Below are 21,148 nucleotides of genomic sequence, written 5' to 3'. Positions count from 1 at the left end.
GACAAAGACATCTCCTCCTTATTTTCAAAAGATGTAAAGCTGGCCGTAAATGGATTAAATTTGACTGATTCAGCAGGAACCGGGTGACTTTTGATCCATAAATAAGAGGGGGGTTCCGCGCTAAGGTGAAAGAAACGGCTTCAGCCTCCCTTAAATATAACCTGGGGGCTATATTGATAAGTAAAAGGGGGGGGGGGGAAGGTGGCGCTGCCTAGGGAGATAATTTATATAAGGAAGTGATAAGATTGCACCAAAGTATCAGTAATGTATAAAATATAAAGTGCTCCAATGCTAGGAAACCACGTGACAGTGTAAATAAATAATGATATTGAAATTAATAACAAACCTTGAAAAAATTTTACAGCAATAAATACGTGGTAAATAAAGTGACTCTGTGCAAATGTAGATGCAATTAGTCTAAGCCAGACCAATTTAAATACTGACATGTGGTAATGGTGACTGAGTGAAAGTAGTGATATAATAATACACAATCAAGTAATGAGTAAATTACATAAAAAGTGGACAATAGGTGTGGCAAAACAATATATATAAATAAATAAATAAAAAACTTGAATTCATGCACGTCAAAACACGAATAATAGTGACTCAGTGTAAAGTGCCTGTGTGGCTGCTCTTGCTCAACGGAAGTCTATCTAATGATCAACTTCTGTGGAACAGGGTTTGTTGGAAAATTTTCCTCGTTCAGCAGCAGCAACCTCTGATCAATGTATTCTGATAGGGGTGAGCCCCCGCTGTCAGAATTCAATGCCTCATGGGGAGGATTCCTCTATCCACATTGATTGTGTGGATAGAGGAATCTATTATTTTTTTTTTTTGTTCAACGAGACGTTGATTAAATGATGATGAGAGGATCCATCTATTGCCAGCTTTAAGCCCTGTACACACGATCAGATTATCGAAGGATCTGTCGTCCATTTTTTGTGGCATGCTAGTCTGATGTGGAAAGTGAAGAAGTTATTTTCAAACGAATTTTCCCGTAAGACAGAATTCTACTTCAGAAGTGATGTCATGTGCTGGATTGTTTTGTATGTGTTCTTTCGTCTCTGAGCATGCCTAGTCTTGCTCTTAAGATTTGTTTCCGTCAAAATCTGTACTAATGAGATGAAAATCAGACGTTGTTTTGACGGACGACAAAAATTATATAGCCTGCACATCAATATTTTGTCAGCCGAAAATTCCGAGTCGGCTGTCGAAAGCACCATACTAACAATCCGAAAATCGACAGATCGGTCGTCGGACGAATTTTCCCTACAGATTTTCTTATCGTGTATACGGGCCTTTAGTTACACTGTGTGAACATCTTCAAACCCTGGAAAAGAATGAACAGTATGCAATGGATTAGGTAAATAATGACAGAGACCTAGTAAAACAGAGACTAGCCCTTCCCTTGCAGGAATTCTGGCTTATCTCCTGTTCGATTTGCAAGCCAGAAATATGGTCAAGCAGCAAGATTTTTTACATTTGTTCACAACACTCAACTAGACTCCTCATTAGCTAGAATCAGGCCTTTGGCAGGAAGGTCCCTCAAACGATTTTCTTGCCTAGTAAGAGATTTCCATGAAAAATTAGCAGGGAAAGCAGTTACCTGATATTTCAGTTTCTATGAATCTTCCAGGACAGCAAAGTTTTCCCACCTAATGTAATGTTTAAAGATATTTATTCTGTTCGCCTTACAGTACTTTTTGCTGGTAAAACAGCTTGCCTGGCCTCCAATGGTCAGACTTGTGCTGACACGCTTCCCCCCTGTACTACCATTCACTGGGAAGATCAGAGTATTGCTGTTTATCCAAATTATGTAAATAAATAAATCCGCGCTAAGGATGTCAAGGGATTAATAAAGTATGTGCACAAATAAGCTGCAGCCTCCCTTATACTATAGCCAAAGGCTATAAAGATAGATAAATAAAATGGAAGGTGATGGCGCTGCTTATTTTATAAAGTGCAAATAAATATAAGATGTTTAAATATACAATGTTAAAACATAAATATGATTGAGGAATAAGTAAATAGATAAAAGATGCGGAGGTAAAAAAATCAATAACCAAGTAAAAAGATCAAACATATGGTGTTATGAGGGATATAAAATACTCTAAAAATATTTTAGAGGTATATAAGAGAAACAACCACCAGAGGGCGTAATAAATTGCAAGATATGACAATAAATATGCTTGTGTATATGCCAAAAATAAAAATAAAAATATATGACAATACTAAATGAATTGATAAAACTTATAAAAGGTGTTGGTTCCGCAAGTGATAATATAAATAATAGTGGATAAATTAAATAATAAATAAATAGTGAAAAAGTGATAAATGTGCGGGAAACTATTATGCACGGGATGGGTGTGCAAAAAAACGGTTGGTATAAAGTGCAACAAAAGGTGATAACAAATCAATGAATATATCAAGGTGAATCAGAAATTGAATGAATGTGCCAAAAAATTAATTAATTTGCAGGTGGATAAAAAGGTGCGGGAAATCACAGCGCCGTCACGTCACTTCCGGTTCCGGTCTCTAGTTGGAACGCACTGCGTTCCGGGACGCCGATACCTCGCTGTTTTCTCATTTTGCATATGTGAGTACCCATTTTGCTGCTGGAATTAACATTAAACTTTTTAGCAAAACGATAATACACTATCGAGCTCTCTTTTTCCATGATCCTTCCATCCACATACCCTTGAGTGGCCATACTTGATCTACCCACGAGGCTTTGGATACCACAGCATTAACACAGGACCCTACTACCGGACCCCACTTAGGACACTCCGGACCCCATATCACATCTCCCCTAGGAAGGGAACTACTACACAGAGCCAGGATTAAAAGACACCTCTTCAGTACCCGCTCTATACCCCTGTGTGGGGTGGGTACATCTGGTGAGTAGGTCTTTCTACCAGGGGCCACTTTACCACTCACCAGTCACCCACCTTGGGGGTCACCGTAAGACATCCTGTTCACCTATATTTTTGTTATCACCACTATTTTATGGACTCATTTTTATTATAAGGACTGATCTAATACCACAAAATTTTTTTGCACGTTGCACAAATAGATTTCCCGCACCTTTTTATCCACCTGCAAATTAATTAATTTTTTGGCACATTCATTCAATTTCTGATTCACCTTGATATATTCATTGATTTGTTATCACCTTTTGTTGCACTTTATACCAACCGTTTTTTTGCACACCCATCCCGTGCATAATAGTTTCCCGCACATTTATCACTTTTTCACTATTTATTTATTATTTAATTTATCCACTATTATTTATATTATCACTTGCGGAACCAACACCTTTTATAAGTTTTATCAATTCATTTAGTATTGTCATATATTTTTATTTTTATTTTTGGCATATACACAAGCATATTTATTGTCATATCTTGCAATTTATTACGCCCTCTGGTGGTTGTTTCTCTTATATACCTCTAAAATATTTTTAGAGTATTTTATATCCCTTATAACACCATACGTTTGATCTTTTTACTTGGTTATTGATTTTTTTACCTCCGCATCTTTTATCTATTTACTTATTCCTCAATCATATTTATGTTTTAACATTGTATATTTAAACATCTTATATTTATTTGCACTTTATAAAATAAGCAGCGCCATCACCTTCCATTTTATTTATTGCTGTTTATCCACCCCACCTCCCCAAGCCCCTTAATGCAGCTGAGAACACAGATTATGTGATCACTTATAAAAAAAAGAAAAAAGATGTTTTACCCTGCATTTCTATTTTATCCACTTTGCCTTTCACACCTGTTCACCCCCTATGGACCACAGCAATTTTTACATTTCTGCTATGGACCTGTTTATTTGGCACTAACTTTTTCATTACTAAAAATAACAAGGTAATATATATATTGTTTTTTTTTTTTGTTTTTTCAAGGGCAAACAAAGCTTTCTTTTTATGATATTGTCTTGCAACAATGTTTTTTTTCTTGCTAGCCTTAGACAATAAAATGCAACAAAACTAAACAAAATGCATTTTTTTTGAGCAGTGTTAAAATGAATAGTGTTACTGCACTGTCCTAGTTAAAATGGGAAATTGGGAAATGGGTTTAAAAGTGTTGTGAATTTTATTTATATTTGTGTTGACATTTTTCAAGAAGTGTTTTATTTAAATTGCCATTATGTCTCCCAGTGTCAGTTTACCAGTAATCGCTATGTACAGCGAAAATGGCTTTAATTAGGAGGAAAGACCTGTAGTTGTCGAAACCACCTTCCATTAAATGGAGACTGCATACCACTGATCTCCCAAACGCCTGATCTCCCAAACGGCCGGTGCTCTGAGCGGCTAGCGAACGCTGGTCCAGATATATAGCAGTGGGATGCAAAGTCCGCCACGCAAATGTATATCAGTCAGCCGGGGCCCCGGTATTTACTGGCGGAGATATGTTTGTGATGTGAAATTATTATCGTTTTGATAAGTATCTGCCCTTTTGCTAGAATAATGGCTGCTAGCTTTCTATTATGCTTGATCCGCATGATTGAAATACTGCTGCTATTTTCCTATAGTCTCATTTACTGGAACAGTAGCATAATCATTATCAAACATGGTTTTATGAACTATATTATATAGGATTTACTCTAACAGGTTATGAAGGGAGTGCATGCGTACATACTGGCGTGGCCATGTTCATGAGAATCTATGCTAGTTCCATTGTACAGTGTTTGGTAGCCATTTTCCTATACGTGTGTCCCATTGTTAGCAATAGTGCATGATTCCTTTTGCACCCAACAGCTGGAGATTCTTGCACATGGCTCAGTTTTTCCATTAATTTACACTCCCATTTCTTTTGTACTTTTGAAAATGTACATGTCTGTGATTGGTTGTGTTGACGCCACCTCCCCCTGTAAACCCGTTTTTGCCTGAGCATAAATAAACAAACGTCCTGTGTTGGAGGAGGACTGCTTCTTTTGACATTAACCGTGACACAGCTTTTTGCCTGTTACTCTCTTTGTCGTACTAGGATTTTCTTTATACAAAAGAGCTTTATGTTGTACTTTGCAGTACATGGGATTAATGACGATTGGCGCGTATTAAGATCTGCAAGTGCGATTTTCAGTGCAGCGAAGTTCTCTGCGTACCGAGCAAATTTCTATGCGCCAGACCCATAGTAATGGCAGTGATCTGCAATTTTTAGCAGGACTGCTACATTGCGGCGGACAGATTGGACCCCTTACTGACACTTTTGACACTTTTGGGAAGGATCACAGGCGCTCTGTGATCATTTCAGAGAGAAGAACGGTCAGCTGTGTTTACAACAGCTGCCCGTCCTTCTCTCTCAGCGGTGGGAGATCGCAGGTGTCAGGCGGCAATCGGAGCCACCTGCCCCGTGCATCGGAGTCCCCGTTGCTGAGTGGGGGCGTGAGCGCGCTGCCGGCAGCGCGCGCTTGCCCCCTAGCTGCAGGTGCGCGACCGATGTACACCTACAGCGGTTTGCACAGGAAGCGGGCGGACCTTAAGTGGTTAATACAACCTAAAGGGTTTTTTTATGGGGTTGTGATATATGTGTTAACTTTTCCTTTTCAGCATCTTTGTTGTAATATCAATATAGTTTAGTTCGATAGGATAGCAATAGATTATCAGTGGGTGTTGGTTTGGGCGGCGGATACCGCATTTTAGTATAACAATCGGTTTGTGTATGTGCTGAAATTGGTTTGTGGTGGCAACTCATTTATTAGTGAAACTGGTGGTTGTTTTAGATGCTAAAGTTTGAGTTGAAGCATAGACATCCCAGTGTTGTCTACACTATATTTATAATCCGATTGATCATAAATTCAGTTTTTTCCAGTTTTTAGTATCATCTTTTTGTTTTTATACCAAGAAACACGTGTTTGCTCCACCTTTTGTTTTTACATACTTCTATTGTGGCTGGTAGTTCTCAGTGCCACCATTTTGTGTCAACCATGTGTTTGGCCGCCATCTTGTTTTAGCATTGATACCCATGTGGTTGTAACACAATTTCCTTTGTGTGACAGCCATTTTGGGTTCTACGTCCCCATTTTGTTTGGTGGTGTTGAAACCTACATGGCTGAGCCGCCATTTTGAGTTTTACCATACCACCATTTCTGTTTCCTTTTTTTAGTGTTTGCATTTCTAAACATTTTTTTTTCCATTTTTGTTTAAAGGGGCAACTTTGTTATAGAGCTATTGCATGAGTTGTGTACCATATTTCAGTTTTAAGCTTGGTTTTCTACATTCTTAATTGAAATCCAGCATTCAGAGATGTTCTACAGGATCATTGCGGTTGTTTTAAGCTAGCCTTGTTCATCTTTTTGTTCAAATTTAGTGTTTATATCCAACCCATCTGTTTTTTGTGTGTTTTATTTCTGTTTTCAGGTGCAACAATTTTGTTTTTATAACTTTTAGCGCCGGTTCACATTACTGCGACGCTACTTGCAGGGGCGACCTCCGAGATCGCGGTGCGAGCAGCGCGCCGCGACCTCGGAGCGGCCGCCACGGACTTCATAACATTGAAGTCTATGGCGGTCGCCTCCGGGTCGCCCCAAAGAAGCTCCGGACCCTTTTTCTAGGTCGGAGCGACTTGTGTCGCTCCTATTAGAACGGGTCCGCAGCTTCCCTATGGGAGGCGACCTGCGGCGACCTGTGAGGCGACCAGGTCGCCTCACAGGTCGCCCTAGTGTGAACCGGCACTTACAGTTGGTCCCTTTGGAAAGTACCTTTGATGTCTGGAGATGGGAGGAATTATTGTATTTAGGACTAGATTCCAGGCTACAAAGATGCTAGACGTAGCACAATTGTGGCTACCGAGATCTATTATGGTTAATCAGCAAGGCATGCATGGGGCTGTTTCAGTCCGGAGAACCGAATTATGTATACTTGGCCTGATGAGATAGCCGACTCCAGCGATCCAGTGAGGGAAGTGGAGGAAGCTCTTTCTGGGCTAATTTTACTGAGACGAGCCAGATCCACTGACACTGAACCTGTCAATATCTCTCCTGATTCACGGTTATTGACTCTACTACCTCTGCATCTTCATCTCCGTTTTCTTCAGCTCACAGTACGGACCTCAATACTGTTAAAGCCTGTCATAACACCTGAACCCTCTCCTTCTAATTCTGTGGCAAACTATGAGTCCCTTTAACAGGTCTGCTATGGATGTGGAAAGTCAGGGCACATCAGGTATAATTGTTTGACCAACCCGGCTGGTCCAGGGGCTAAGTGACAATTTATTCCAGAGGATCCGGAAACTCCAAAGGTAGGTATGGTCAGAAACGACTATGACTCATCATAGGGCGTTGGTAAACTGGTGTCAGCCCACATCAATTCATCAAGGAATTAAAATATCCCCTCCCTTGCCTCATTGACACCGGTGCAGCCAAAACTGTTCTAAGATCTCAAGACCTTAGAGGCAAGGTTCCCCTTCCAGGGGAGACAGCTCCCACCGTAGGTCTCATGGGCCTGACAGTGTCTTTGCGAATGACTGAACCTCTCCATTGCAGGCTAGGCCAGTTCTGCAAGGAGAAGATTGTTGTTTTTTTTAGGTCATTGCATTTCTCAGGGTACCCGACATCTAACCACTCAGAGAATACAGACATTGAAGGACCTTCAGAGACCTTGTAACACCCGAAAACTGAGAGCCATCCTTGAACTTGTCAATTACTGCAGAAGCTGGGCCCTTAACATATCACCTAAACTAAGACCCCTTAACTAATTACCCTCATAAACACCGTTCCAATTGGCTGATGACGACTGGGAATCCTATAGGATCTGACCCAGGAACTCTCCAAAGCACTTGCTTTAGGTCTGCCCAACTATGACCTACCCTTTTTACCTTTCCTGTCATGAAAGCAAGGGCCATGCAACCGGATTATTGACCTAACTGAACAGTCCCAGGTACCGACCCATCAAATACCTATGAACTGCTTTTGATCCAGTCACCCGAGGCTCACTGGGATGTGTACGAGCTGTTGCCGCCTGCACCGTATTGCTACAGAAGGTAGGTGACATAGTTTTGGACTCCCCGTTGACACTTTATACTCCCCATTCGGTGCTGGAGATTTTAAATCAGGTCGAAACAAGACACCTCTCTGCAGCTAGATTGACTAAGTATGAAGTGGCCCTCCTAACACCTACTAACCTCACTCTTAAACTATGCACTATTTTGAACCCTGCGTCTCTTCTTCCTGTTAAGGAGGAAGAGAAGGGGGGAGAAGGTGGTGCGGAAAATTACAATTTTCATAGCTTTTCTAACAATACTAATCTCTCTGTCTCTGATCAATTTCCAACTTTAGTAGGACACATGGAACAACACGATTGCCTTTCTTTGATGGAGTGGGAATCGACAGCTGTCAGTCCGGTGAAGAAGACCCCCATTCCAGACACTATGAACCTTTTTGTCGAAGGTTCCATGTACTACACCCCAGATGGTAAGCCACACATGGGTTATGCAGTGACTACAACCGGTGAAATTGTGAAGAAGAGTTTCTTAGTTTCCCATATGTTCGCACAAGAAGCTGAGTTGTGAGCACTAGCAAGAGCCTGTGAGATCCATACAGATGCGAGATACGCTTTTGGGGTGGCACATGATTTTGGTTCTATCTGGAAGGCAAGAGGGTTCTTGACTAGTTCGGGGAAGCCGGTGAAACATGCAGAGTTAATAGACAGTCTGTTCACTGCCTTCTGCTTGCCACACGAGATAGCCATTCTGAAGGAAAAGGCTCATATTATTGAGATGACTATGGAAGCCAATGAAAATTCCTTGGCAGATAGAGCTGCTCTGAGCCCTGTGGCAGAGACCCTGATGCTAGCCATCCCCTCTGACATGTCGCTAGAGGAATTTAACTGCAGTCCCAAGCAGAAATGCAGGAAAAGAGGAGATGGATGGCTTTGGGGGCTACACAGAGTCTAGATGACATCTGGGGTCTTGATGCTAAATTATGTTTACCTAGATCACTTTTTCCAATGATGGTCCACACAGCTCATTACCCTGGGCATCAGTCAAAGATGTGTGTGTGCACAGATGGAGGAGCATTGGATTGCCCCTGGCTTCCCTACTGTGGCTGCTAAATTGACTGCTACCTGTTTAGTCAGGTAAAACGGTAGCGGTACCGAGAAGGCACTCGCCCAAATCAGAATATCCCTTTCAGTGCATTCAGATAGACTATATCACTTTGCCAAAGAGTGGAACATACGAGCATGTCTTAGTCTGTGTGGATGTGTTTCTGGGTGGCCAGAGGCTTGGCCTGTTCACAGTGCCAATGCAACTGACACCGCAAAAAAGATCCTGTCTGACATAGTTTGTCACTGAGGGCTGCCTAAAACGATCGAGTCGGATCGCGGATCACACTGCACCGGTCAGATCTTTGCAGAGGTATGTAAGGCACTTCACATCAACCAGGGATTACATACTCCTTGTCATCCTCAAGGTAACGGTAAGGTTGAATGACTGGATGGCCATGGCCCAATGCCTTCCCGTTGCTCTTTATTCCATCAGGAATGCCCCTAGACGACCCCATGGATTATTGCTTTATGAGGTGTTGTTTGGGGGCCAACCGAAAACTGGACTGTACTTTCCTCAGCAGCTGTCATCCTTAAATTCCCAGCTGAGGGGGTATGTGTAGTCTCTGCAAAAGGAAGCTCCAGAAGGTCCATCACAGAGTTCAGGAGTCTCTCCCGGACCCTGACACAATAACCAGTGTCCATTCTATTCAACCAGGTGATTGGGTCGTCGTAAAAAAAACACCAAAGGACGGGATTGGAGCCCAGGTATTCCGAGCCATACCAGGTTCAGCTGACAACGCCAACTTCTTTGAAGCTTGAGGGATGTGATAACTGGATCAATGCTAGCCACTGCAAAAAGATGCTTAACGACTTCCAAGAATGATATTGAGGAGTATCGTTTTTATTTACTTACTTAGCTTAGTGTATTTTAGCAAGGATAATGATGAACAGCATCTCAACCTATTGTTTAAAATGCACCTTCAGCTGGCTAAGGCGGCAAACAGGACTAATTGCTGGGTGTGCTTCAAACCCCAACCTAGCCATTACACCCTGGCAATGGCAGCAGTGCATGCTATATACAATATTCATATTGGCATGAAGAAATATGGGACACTTGCGAAAACAGCCAGGAGAAACTTGTCCATTGAATTTAATGACACAGTCCTAGAGGGTAACAGGTTATAGTTTTAATGTTAGTTTTGACTCTTGTTCTTTGCTGGCCAATCCAATTTGGGTATCAGGACAATTAGGTAGTCCACAGATGTGCTTTAACCTTAGTTTTGGCACCGGAAATAGATTTATAGGATCTACAACCTGTGGGACAGGTATTACAATCAATGTCACTAATGAAACTCTGTTTTTTTAATGACACCAACAGACCAGATTATATCTGCTGGAAGGACGGTTGTGACGTACAGACTAAGGGAGCAATCCCTCAGTCTATTATGTTACTACTTAGTGCCCGTGTCCGTCATGACAATTCTTCATGTACGGAGTTGACAGTTCTCAATTACTTTTTATGTGGTTCTGTGGCTTATAAGGTAGTGCCCCCAAATGTGAAAGGTTTGTGTTTAGTAAAGCTTGTACCCACATCATACAATGGCACTGTTCATGAGGATCTGCTATTGCGAAGGAGGGCAAGGGTGCAAGGCAAGACTCACAGAGAACTGTTTTCTTCTCACGATCAGGCATGGGCATGGTTCCCGGCTTGAACTGGGTAGGGGATCAAGCTGATGAAACGGTTTAATAATTTCTCGTCCATTGTGGATAAGATGTTTAATGAAACCATTGAAGCTGTAGGGGAAATTGCCCAGGAGCAGAGACAAATGAAGACTTTAGTACTGCAGGAGAAAATGGTATTAGGTTATCGTTTAGCTTCCAAGGGGGGTTTCTGTGAATTCATAGGAGAAGACTGCTGTTCTTGGATAACAGACACCAGTGATAAGGTCCAGGCCCATATGGATAAGGAAACTTCACTGCAAGGCAGAGCCAGAGCTATAGCTAGCGAGGGTTGGAATACTTTTAAGGCTTTGAGAGGTTTTAGCCATTTCTTGTTCTTCATTAGATCTTGGTTGAAGGACATAGGAGTATATATACGTATGTTGTTTTTGTTTCTATTCCTCCTATATGCCATGGTGAAATTATCCTGTTGTCTGGTCGACCGAGTCATCCAAGCCCGAGCAGATGACCACATCCTTATTGCTAGGACAAGACACCCCGAAACCCTACCCCTGCATCAGGTGCCAAGGATCCCAGTCCGACCAAGGATCAATGCATCCCATCATCTCATGCCTTCCCTCTAAAGTCACCTCCCGAAGAACGGAACATACGTGTCAACATTCATTTTCTTTTGACCCGTTATCTTTCTTTTTAACTTTTTGAAATGGATTGTTTTTATGTATGAGAAGAGCTGTTCTGTTTATCTGAAAGAAGAAGATCAAGATTTATCGGGGGACATATGAAAGCATATGACAAAGAGAGCCATCCTTGGACTTGTTGTAGAAATTGTATTAATATTTGTGTGGACATTTTTCAGGAAGTGTTTTATGTAAATTGCCATTATGTCTCCCAGTGTCAGTTTACTTGTTATTGCTATCTACAGCGAATATGGCTTTAAGTAGCATTGAGGAAAGACCTGTAGTTGTGGAAACCTTCCATTAAATGGAGATGCATACCACTTGCCTGATCTCCATATCACGGCGGGCGCTCTGAGTGGCTAGCGAATGAGCGAACGCTGGTCTGGATCTATGGCAGTGCAATGTGAACTCCGCCACACAAATGTATATCAGTCATCCGGGGCCCTGGCGGAGATATGTTTGTGATGTGGAATTATTATCGTATTATCGTTTTGATAAGTATCTGCCATTTTGCTGAACTAATGGCTGGTAGCTTTCTATTATGCTTGATCCGCATGATGGAAATACTGCTGCTATTTTCCTTTGCAGATATAGTCTCATTTACTGCTACAGTAGCATAATCACTATCAAATATGTTTTTTATTAACTATATTATATAGGATTCACTCTAACAGCTTATGATGGGAGTGCATGCGTATGTACTGGCGGGGCCCCGTTCATGAGAATCCACGCTAGTTCCATTGTATAGTGATTGGCAGCCATTTTCCGATATGTGGGTCCCACTGTTAGCAATAGTGCATGGTTCCTTTTGCACCCAACGGCTGGAGACTCTTGCCCACGGCTCAGTTAGTCCATTAACATACACTCCTATTTCTGTTGTACTTTTGAATATATACATGTCTGTGATTGGTTGTGTTGACGCCACCTCCCCCTTTAAACCCCATTTTGCCTGAGCATAAAGAAACAAACATCCTGTGTTGGAGGAGGACTGCTTCTATTGACATTGACCGTGACACAGCTTTTTGCCTCTTTGTCATGCGCTAGGATTTTCTTTATACAAAAGAGCTGTACATTGTACTTTTCAGTACAAGGGATTAATGGCGCTTGGTGCATATTAGCGAGCAAATTTCTATGCGCCAGACCCCCATTAATTTCCACCACAAAAGGCAACTCTTCCAATAAATGTTGTATTCCATCCCAGGTGTAATTTATGCCACAAAAATACATTTAGAAAGAGTGATGTAAGAAAGCACGAAAGCAAGCTACTCACTAGGGGGAAACCTCTGTGTGAATCTAAGATGGAAAAGGATCTGGGGGTCCTAGTGGACAACAGGCTTGGCAGTGGCATGCAATTCCAAGCCACTGCAAGCAAAGCCAACAGAATACTGGGATGTATAAAAAAGGGGATTCACTCCAGAAATAAAGAGATTATTCTCCCACTCTACAAGACTCTGGTCCGGCCACATCTGGAGTATGCTGTCCAGTTCTGGGCACCGGTCCTCAGGAAGGATGTGCTGGAACTGAAGAGAGTCCAGAGAAGGGCAACAAAAATAATTAGGGGAATGGAGGGCATCGGCTATGATGAAAGACTACAAGCATTGAACTTATTCTTTCTTTAGAAGAGACGCTTGAGGGGGGATATGAAGACCCTAGCATAAGGAACAAACTTTTTAGAGAAAGGGAATACAATAAGACATGTGGCTACTCACTAAAACTATAGGAAAAATGGTTTAACCTTAAAATACGTAAGGGGTTCTTCACTGTCAGAGCAGTAAGGATGTGGAATTCGATTCCACAAGCAGTGGTATCAGCAGGGAGCATCGATAGTTTCAAAAAAACTATTAGATGGGCACCTTAAAAACCACAACATACAGGGGTATACAATGTACTAACACACACACACATCATAGGTTGAACTGGATGGACTGATGTCTTTTTTCAACCTCACAAACTATGTACCTATGTAAGGTATTGGACCACAAATTCATTTGGATAAGATATGGCTAACCTATTTGTCCTTCAAAGGTTTTGTAACCCTCGGTTAAATTTATTTTATGTGGGGAAATGTCTACCTGCTTTCTCTATTTGATTTACAGTACCTCTACAGAAAATCTCATTCTACAGAAAATCCATGTTTGGCTACAAAAGGCTACTAAAGGCAAATATGCTGTTTACTTTGCAAGTGAAGTGATTTTTTCCTTAACCTAAGAAATGAGGGTAAAGTTCTACTAACATCATCCAATCATGTGCAAGCAAAAATAAAGTATTTTTTTTATTATTTCTCTTGAACATGGTTGAGTCTTTAAAGTGAATTTTAACCTTATTCTTATATGATTATCATCTTATTTTATTATTTGTATTATTATTTATTAATATTTTATTTAATATTTTATTAATATAAAACACTATTTTTTCTTATTATGACCTATTATAGCATTATAAGTATATTGTTACATAATTGGTTAGGTTAAGTGAAGACACCGGTCCATCCAGTTCAACCTGAGTGCGTGTGTGTGTTTATGTCACCACCAAATTCCAAAACCCTGTAAATTGCGTTCACTGAGAAACACCTCTGAACAAATTTACCTACACCCCCTGTTGACACTACTTTCTGTAAAAAGGAGTTCCACATCCTTTCATTCAGCTTCATTGTTTGGATGCATGTTTTCTTTAGAGACCTTAGGTTAAATAGTTTTCTCCCAATAATATAGTCACCATGTAAAGATTTGTATGTTGTGATCATTCATATCCTCTCTTAACCTGTTTCCAAACTACCAAAATATTATTTGCCCTAGGTCCATTAGTGTCGACAAGCAGCCACTTAAATCCGTGATACCATTTGAACAAAAAATATACAAAGAAAGCAGCGCTAATTAAAATATAATAATATTGTTGTCAAATATAACATACTGTATATTAACAGTCACAATATAGATACATACTGTAAGTATCAAAGATAAATATAAATAGCGAAAAAGTGCACAGAAAGAAAGTTCTATTAGTCAGAGAGTCTTCACTCATAAGCGATTCACACTCCAATTTGTGCACAAATACCTTGCAATCTGTTGTGTAAGGAAACTCTGCCACCAACTAAATCTAATCAAGTGCACCTCTTACCAGATTGATTGGACCATAAAGTTATAAATGGTCATACACACTCAGCATGACAGGGTTAGATATGATTCCTCTAATCTATGTCAGCAGCTTCCAGCTCTGAGACTATCAATAGAAAAAAATGACATACGAACTTCCATGGTGAAGTATGTAATCGTATGTAATAGACTTAATCCATTTATTGAAGTGTACAGCTCCAGCATGACAGTTAAAATGGATCACTTGATCTGTGCATAAAAAGTGTTGTAGCAGGCTGACAACATGCCCCTGAAGACGTCATTGTGACGAAATATGTAGGGCCTTACTTAGATAGATGGGAGAGGGAAATGTCTAGAGTTTTCTCACCGGAGCAGAGACAGCATATGATCAACCTGGTCCTTAAATCTTCAATGTGTACTAAATGCCAAGAGACAAACTTTAAAATCCTAACAGGATGGTACTATACTCCATACAGGCTACACAAAATTTAGATTAATAATTCTGACCGCTGCTGGCGTTGCCTGGAAGGAGAGGGCACGTTATTGCACATCTTCTGGGACTGTCCTAAATTGACAAATTATTGGAAAAAAGTAGGAGAGATTATGCAAAAGTTTACAGAGGCTGAGATTCCGGAAGATTCGGCTTTTTTTCTCCTACAATTAAGTAACATTCCAGTGAAAAGATATAGAAAATCGGTGATATGCCAGCTTGCAAACGTGGCTAGATCATGTATACCCCTTAATTGGAAAAAAAAAAACACCACCAACAATAGCAGACTGGATACAGAAAATAAAAGAAATAAATAAAATGGAGGATTTGGTAATGACAGCTCATCATAAAAGGGAAAAATATTTAGAGACTTGGGGAGCGTGGAATTTATTTACTCTTTCGAAAGAAGGTAAAGCCTTATTTAAAATGTGATATCCGGATCAGAAAGAATATACACATGAAACTAGGAGAGACACCTGGGTCAATTGTATGAAGTCTTGATAAGAGAAGGAGGAGATGGGTTTTTCCCCCTTTTTTTCCTCTTTTTTTCTTTCCTTTTTTTTTTTTTTTTTCCTGGGGTTGTGTTTATTTTTTATGGTTGTTTGGGTTAGTATACAGAAAAGATAGGGTAGGTAGAGGTTGTCCAGACTGATAGTAGGAGATTATAGCAGGGTAAGAGGTAGAGATAGACCGGATGAAGGTTAAGAGGAGAAAGGAGAGCCTGATCGGTAGACACCTGTATTAATTTTGATGAAATAAGAATTTTATACTGACTGTTAAAGCATAAGATTATATGGTGCTTTGTTCTTGTTTTTTATCTCTTGGTGATTGTACAACCATATTACAAATCCTTAACCTCCTAGGCGGTAATCCCGAGCGTGACTCGGGGTTGGTTTTTCATATCAGGAGCGGTAACCCCGAGTCACGCTCGGGGTGGATTGCAGAGAGCGCAGCGGTGTTCTCTTACCTTATCCTGGCGATCCAGCGATGATCTCTCATTGCTGAGATCGCCAGCCGAGAGTCCCGCCGCTCCTCCGTCGGTCTGATCACTTCCTAGTTCCGTTCCCTGCAGCAGCAATGCTGCATGGGAGCGGAACTAGGGAGGGAAATTAAAAAAAAAAAAAAAAAAAACGTTGCACAAAACACAAAACACATTTTGTATTATATATATATATATGCATATATATATATATATATATGCATATATATATATATATATATATGCATATACATATATGCATATATATATATATATATATATATATATGCGCATATATATATGCGCATATATATATATATATATATATATATATGCATATATATATATATATATGTGTGTATATATATATATATATATATATATATATATATATATATATATGCACACACACACATATATATATATATAAAATTATATTATTGATTCAATTATAATTCATGCGTTATATATTATATATATATATATATATATATATATATATATACACACATATATCTATAATATATAATGCATGAATTATAATCTAATCAATAATATAATTTTATTATATATATTATATATTAAATAATAAAATAATATTATTGATTCGATTATAATTCACGTGTTTGTGTTTCAAATTTATCACATCTGGGATGTCTACTAGAGTCTTGTTTTGGTCAGGTTTAAGTCAGTAATTACTAAGAATTGTAGGCCTATAATACATAACGCTAAATTTCCATGAAAACAATTGTACCGCTTTTGGTATGTAATTCCTGACATAATCATACCGCCAGGGAGGTTAATAAAATTTATATTTGAAAAAAAAATAAATATGTAGGGCATGGCCCATCTGTGACAATATCACATGGTGGTGTGGGTGTGTCGGCCAGACTCAGCGACTTTCTATTTAGCCATCAGCCTGCTACAACACTTCTTTTGCATGGATCAAGTGGTCCATTTTTCTCATTGCTATGCCTTTTTACCATACTATTTAGCCACCTAGGTTTTGTTATTTTATAATTGTTGTCCAGTAGAATACACTGACAAATACTGTTGTTTAATATGTCATTAAAACACTCCCACTTTCTTCAGTGTTCTTTGGCACACAAATTTAAACCCATTTAGTAGTATGCAGTATCAAGCACAGTTTAGAAAAGTTGGCTCTTTTGATTTTTAGTGTTCTTGTCTTACCCTCATGTCTTCCTATTTTAAATTTACAGCAAACATAATTACTCTGCAATTGCTGTCACCTAAATTATGACTTACAGTACGTCTACATCTGCAATCAGCTATGTGTTGTTTGTAATTAGTGAGTCCAGCAGGGCATTATTTCTAGTTTGGGCCATTTGAAATTTTCCAGCACTGCATACAAAAAAATTACTTGAGTGTACAGTTCCATCTGCCAAATCAATATCAGGATAATTGAAGTTCCCCATAATTATAACATTGTCCTGCCTCCCTGGTATTTTTAACTGTGAAAGGAGATGGGTCTCCACCTTATCTTTAAAGTTAGAAGGCCTTTACCATACTCCAACAATTAATTTACCATTTGATTCATCCTTTTGAAGCTCCATTCACCAAGATTCCATCTCATCACTAGTCCTGTTGGTAAAGCCATCTCTTATATTCACTTTTAAATCGCTCTTGACATAGAGGCATACCTCTCCCTCTCTTCTACCGACCCTGTCCCTATGAAACAAAAACTACCCTTGGATAGTTGCAAGTCAGTTATGTGAACTGTGAAACCATGTTTCTGATATTCTCACGAAGTCAAGCTCCTCACCAGGTATTACAGGTTCTAGTTCTTCTACTTTATTAACCAAACTTCTAACATTTCTGTACCTAACCTTTATATGTGTATAAGCATATATTATTTTATCCTTGCTCACTCTTTGGTTACAATTAGATTCAGTAAGACTACTTGCACTGATCCTAGGTACTTTTGTTCCTCTACCAATTTGGGGCCTCTGTCCCCCTAACCTTGCCCACATCTGCATCCAGTGCACACTTTGGCCCTTGTTCACTGCATGATATACCTCCCACTGATTTCCTCCCCACATCCTAGTTTAAAAGCTCCTCCAAACTTCTGACCATCCTCTCCCCAACAAAGCTGGACTCACCCCAATCAAGTGCAACCGGTTTTTGCTGTAGAGCTGGTAAAAAACCAAAACGTTGGACCAGTTCTCCATGAACCCAAAATCCTCCTTCTTACACTGGTTTCTCAGCCACTTATTTAGCTCTTGAAGCCCCTGCTGATTTCTTTAACTTAGCACTTAAGGACTACTTTCTCCAACTAGTCATTTGTTCCATGACAGAGACAAAAGGTACCGTGCAGGTAGGCCCTTACCCCTAATAAGTATGAAAGAACAAAGGATAGAGGAAAGTGGGGCTTTGCGGGCCAGTGGGAATAGAAGGATCACACCAAAACCAGCTTCTATAAAATAATTTACATTTTATTGAGTTTCATCATAAAAAAACATGGGCGTGTACGCACATGTTGACAAAGACAAAAAAACATAGAACAATACTTATAAAATCAATTGATAGGAGTCATTTAAATAGAAATACATCCAAAAAGGGAAAAGAACCAAGAGCCTGTATAGGATGGAAAAATAGGTCTCAGATGGAATGCGGTCAATGTAGGTCCCCAGCAAGCCGATGCGTTTCGCTCAAGGCTTCCTCAGGGCCAGAGAGACCATGACAGGCCGGTATTTCCTTTTTAATGACTCAGGAGATGGCAGACTGGCGACACATAGAACACTGGATATTATTCCCTTAATATTTGTATATAGCCTCCAATATGTATATATATTCACTCATTTATTTTAGGCTAGGTGTCCGGCCTCTCAATCACCGCAAGAGCACCGCTTTTTACGCTACATAAAATAGCACTTCGTTATAACTTGATAGTCAAAACTCTTTTATATGTCCGACTGTTCTGGGAGTACGGTGGTTACCACACTGGTGGTTGCACTTCATATATCCACCTATCGTTTCCTCCTCCCCTGGCCAAACCCAGTGGGGTGGTTATTTGGTGTGTATATGCGATGCAAGCATGCAATCCTTACAGCCTGTTTGCAGTGTATGAGTGGCTTCAGGCAGGAACCTAAGGCGTCATATCATCCTACTTCAAAATGGTGGGGGGGGGGGGATGGTATATTCCAGGTCCAACGGGTCCTTTAAGTGGTTCACGCCAGCCAGCCAACCTCTTGACAATTATTAGTGTGAGGAAAGGGATATCTAGTGTAGTTAGGGTACTATATATCACTATAGTTAGATTCAATAATCTAGTTTCTGTAGGGAAAGTGTTAAGTGTCAGGGTGACTGTAGTGTAGTGTAGGGTGAACTGACTCTGACTGCTATGCCAGGGTGACAGAATTCATCCATGTCAGGGTGACCGCCATAAGAAAAAGATCATTTTTCTTAGAATTTTTAGTAGAGCAGGGATGGGGCTCCGCTCCTTGTATGCCAGGGTGACCGAATTCATCCATGTCAGGGTGACCGCCATAAGAAAAAGATTGTTTGTCTTTGAATTTTTAGTAGAGCAGGGATTTGGCTCCGCTCCTGTCACACCCAGGCGTTTGCAACAACACACCTGGGCTTTTTTGTTGCAGGCATTTATAGGGCATTTTTTGGGCGTCTTTGGAGGCAGGCATAGCATCTGAACTTCTGTATAGGGGTATATATATACACACACACACATATATGTATATATACACATACACACTTATAGGTGCAAAAGTAGCGGAACCCCATCCATGCGCTAATGAAATTATTTGCAGGGATGTGGCTCCGCTCCTATCACACCTATATGTGTGTATGTGTATATATACATATATGTGTGTGTATATATACCCCTATACAGAAGTTCAGATGTTATGCTTGCCTCCAAAGACGCCCAAAAAATGCCCAAAAAAACGCCTGCAACAACACACCTGGGCGTTTTTGTTGCAGGCGTTTATTGGGCATTTTTTGGGCGTCTTTGGAGGCAGGCATAACATCTGAACTTCTGTATAGGGGTATATATACACACACACACATATAGCATGCGCTAATGAAATTATTTGCAGGGATGTGGCTCTGCTCCTATCACACCTATATGTGTGTGTGTGTATATATACCCCTATACAGAAGTTCAGATGTTATGCCTGCCTCCAAAGACGCCCAAAAAATGCCCAATAAACGCCTGCAACAAAAACGCCCAGGTGTCCTCCTTCTTCTCCAGTAATCACAGTGCTCCTCAGTACTCACAGTGCCCCCTCTGTACTCACAGTACTCTGCAGTGCTCACAGTGCCCCCCCCAGTGCATGTCAGTGCTTCTTTAGTACTCATAATTCCCCCTCAGTACTTACCGTGCCCTCAGTACTTACAGTGCCCTCAGTCCTCACAGTGCCTGCTTAGTACTCACAGTGCCCTTAGTATTAAAAGCACCCTCTTAACATTCACAGTGCCCCCTCAGTACTCACAGTGCTCCCTTAGTACTGACTATGCCCCCTCATCCCTCACAGCGACCCCTCAGTACTCACAGTGCTCCCTCAGTACTCTTTAGTAGCAGATCCCGATATAACACTCACACTGCAGCTGCCATGCACTCACATACCTACAGCTGCTCAAATGTCTGTTTTCACACTCCCCCACAGCATTCCAGTAAACTCGACACATGGCATCCTCACCCCCCTGCCACTCCAGCAACCCAGGAACGCAGCAATCCCACTCATGGCTTCTACCACACTTTTCTAGTCACTCTGAGAACTGCTCCAGCAGTTGCTGTTCATGGCAGTTCCTGTTCTGTTGCTTCAGCTGTCCACTGCCAGCGTAGTAAATAAAGGAGTAAATATGCAAAATATTATTACAGTTATACTTCTTTAGTCTCCCTGAACTCATCATTATTTTGAATCTCGCTGGAAAGGACAACTATGGATAGACATAGTTAGCCAGGTTAAAAAAATATACGTCAATTTAGTTCAACCAATATACACTACCTGTAAAGTACAGGCTCACAAAAAATGGTAGCAATCACTTCTGAGAGCACCTCATCATAGGCCTCTTTCAACCTGGCAATGATATACTGTACATGCATTTACAGTATGGTATATCTGTTTGTAAGAATTTTCTAAATGCATATACATGCATGTATTGATTTGAAATTGTATCATTTATATTGTGTGATTACTTGCATTTAGGTACATTCTGTTTAGTTGTTTTTAAAGTGAAGTTCCACTTGTTTTTAAG

General features: G+C 40.4%; 1 protein-coding gene across 1 annotated transcript in view; it reads left to right on the top strand.

Moving 5' to 3' along the window:
- LOC309548053 (syncytin-B-like) overlaps positions 1-11,301 on the top strand; it is a gene marked incomplete at its 3' end in the record, with an annotated part of 415,210 nt that extends 403,909 nt beyond the window's left edge. Inside the window, 3 exon segments of the mRNA XM_082248022.1 lie at positions 10,177-10,707; positions 10,711-10,716; positions 10,720-11,301. Coding sequence (XP_082104148.1) covers positions 10,336-10,707; positions 10,711-10,716; positions 10,720-11,301 — 960 coding nt within the window. The 5' untranslated portion in view covers positions 10,177-10,335.
- Positions 11,302-21,148: the final 9,847 nt, after the last annotated feature.

The sequence above is a fragment of the Pelophylax lessonae genome, assembly GCF_965119305.1.
Source record: "Pelophylax lessonae genome assembly, chromosome: 2".
Classification (NCBI taxonomy): Eukaryota; Metazoa; Chordata; class Amphibia; order Anura; family Ranidae; genus Pelophylax; species Pelophylax lessonae.
This window is presented reverse-complemented; position numbering and strand designations above follow the sequence as displayed.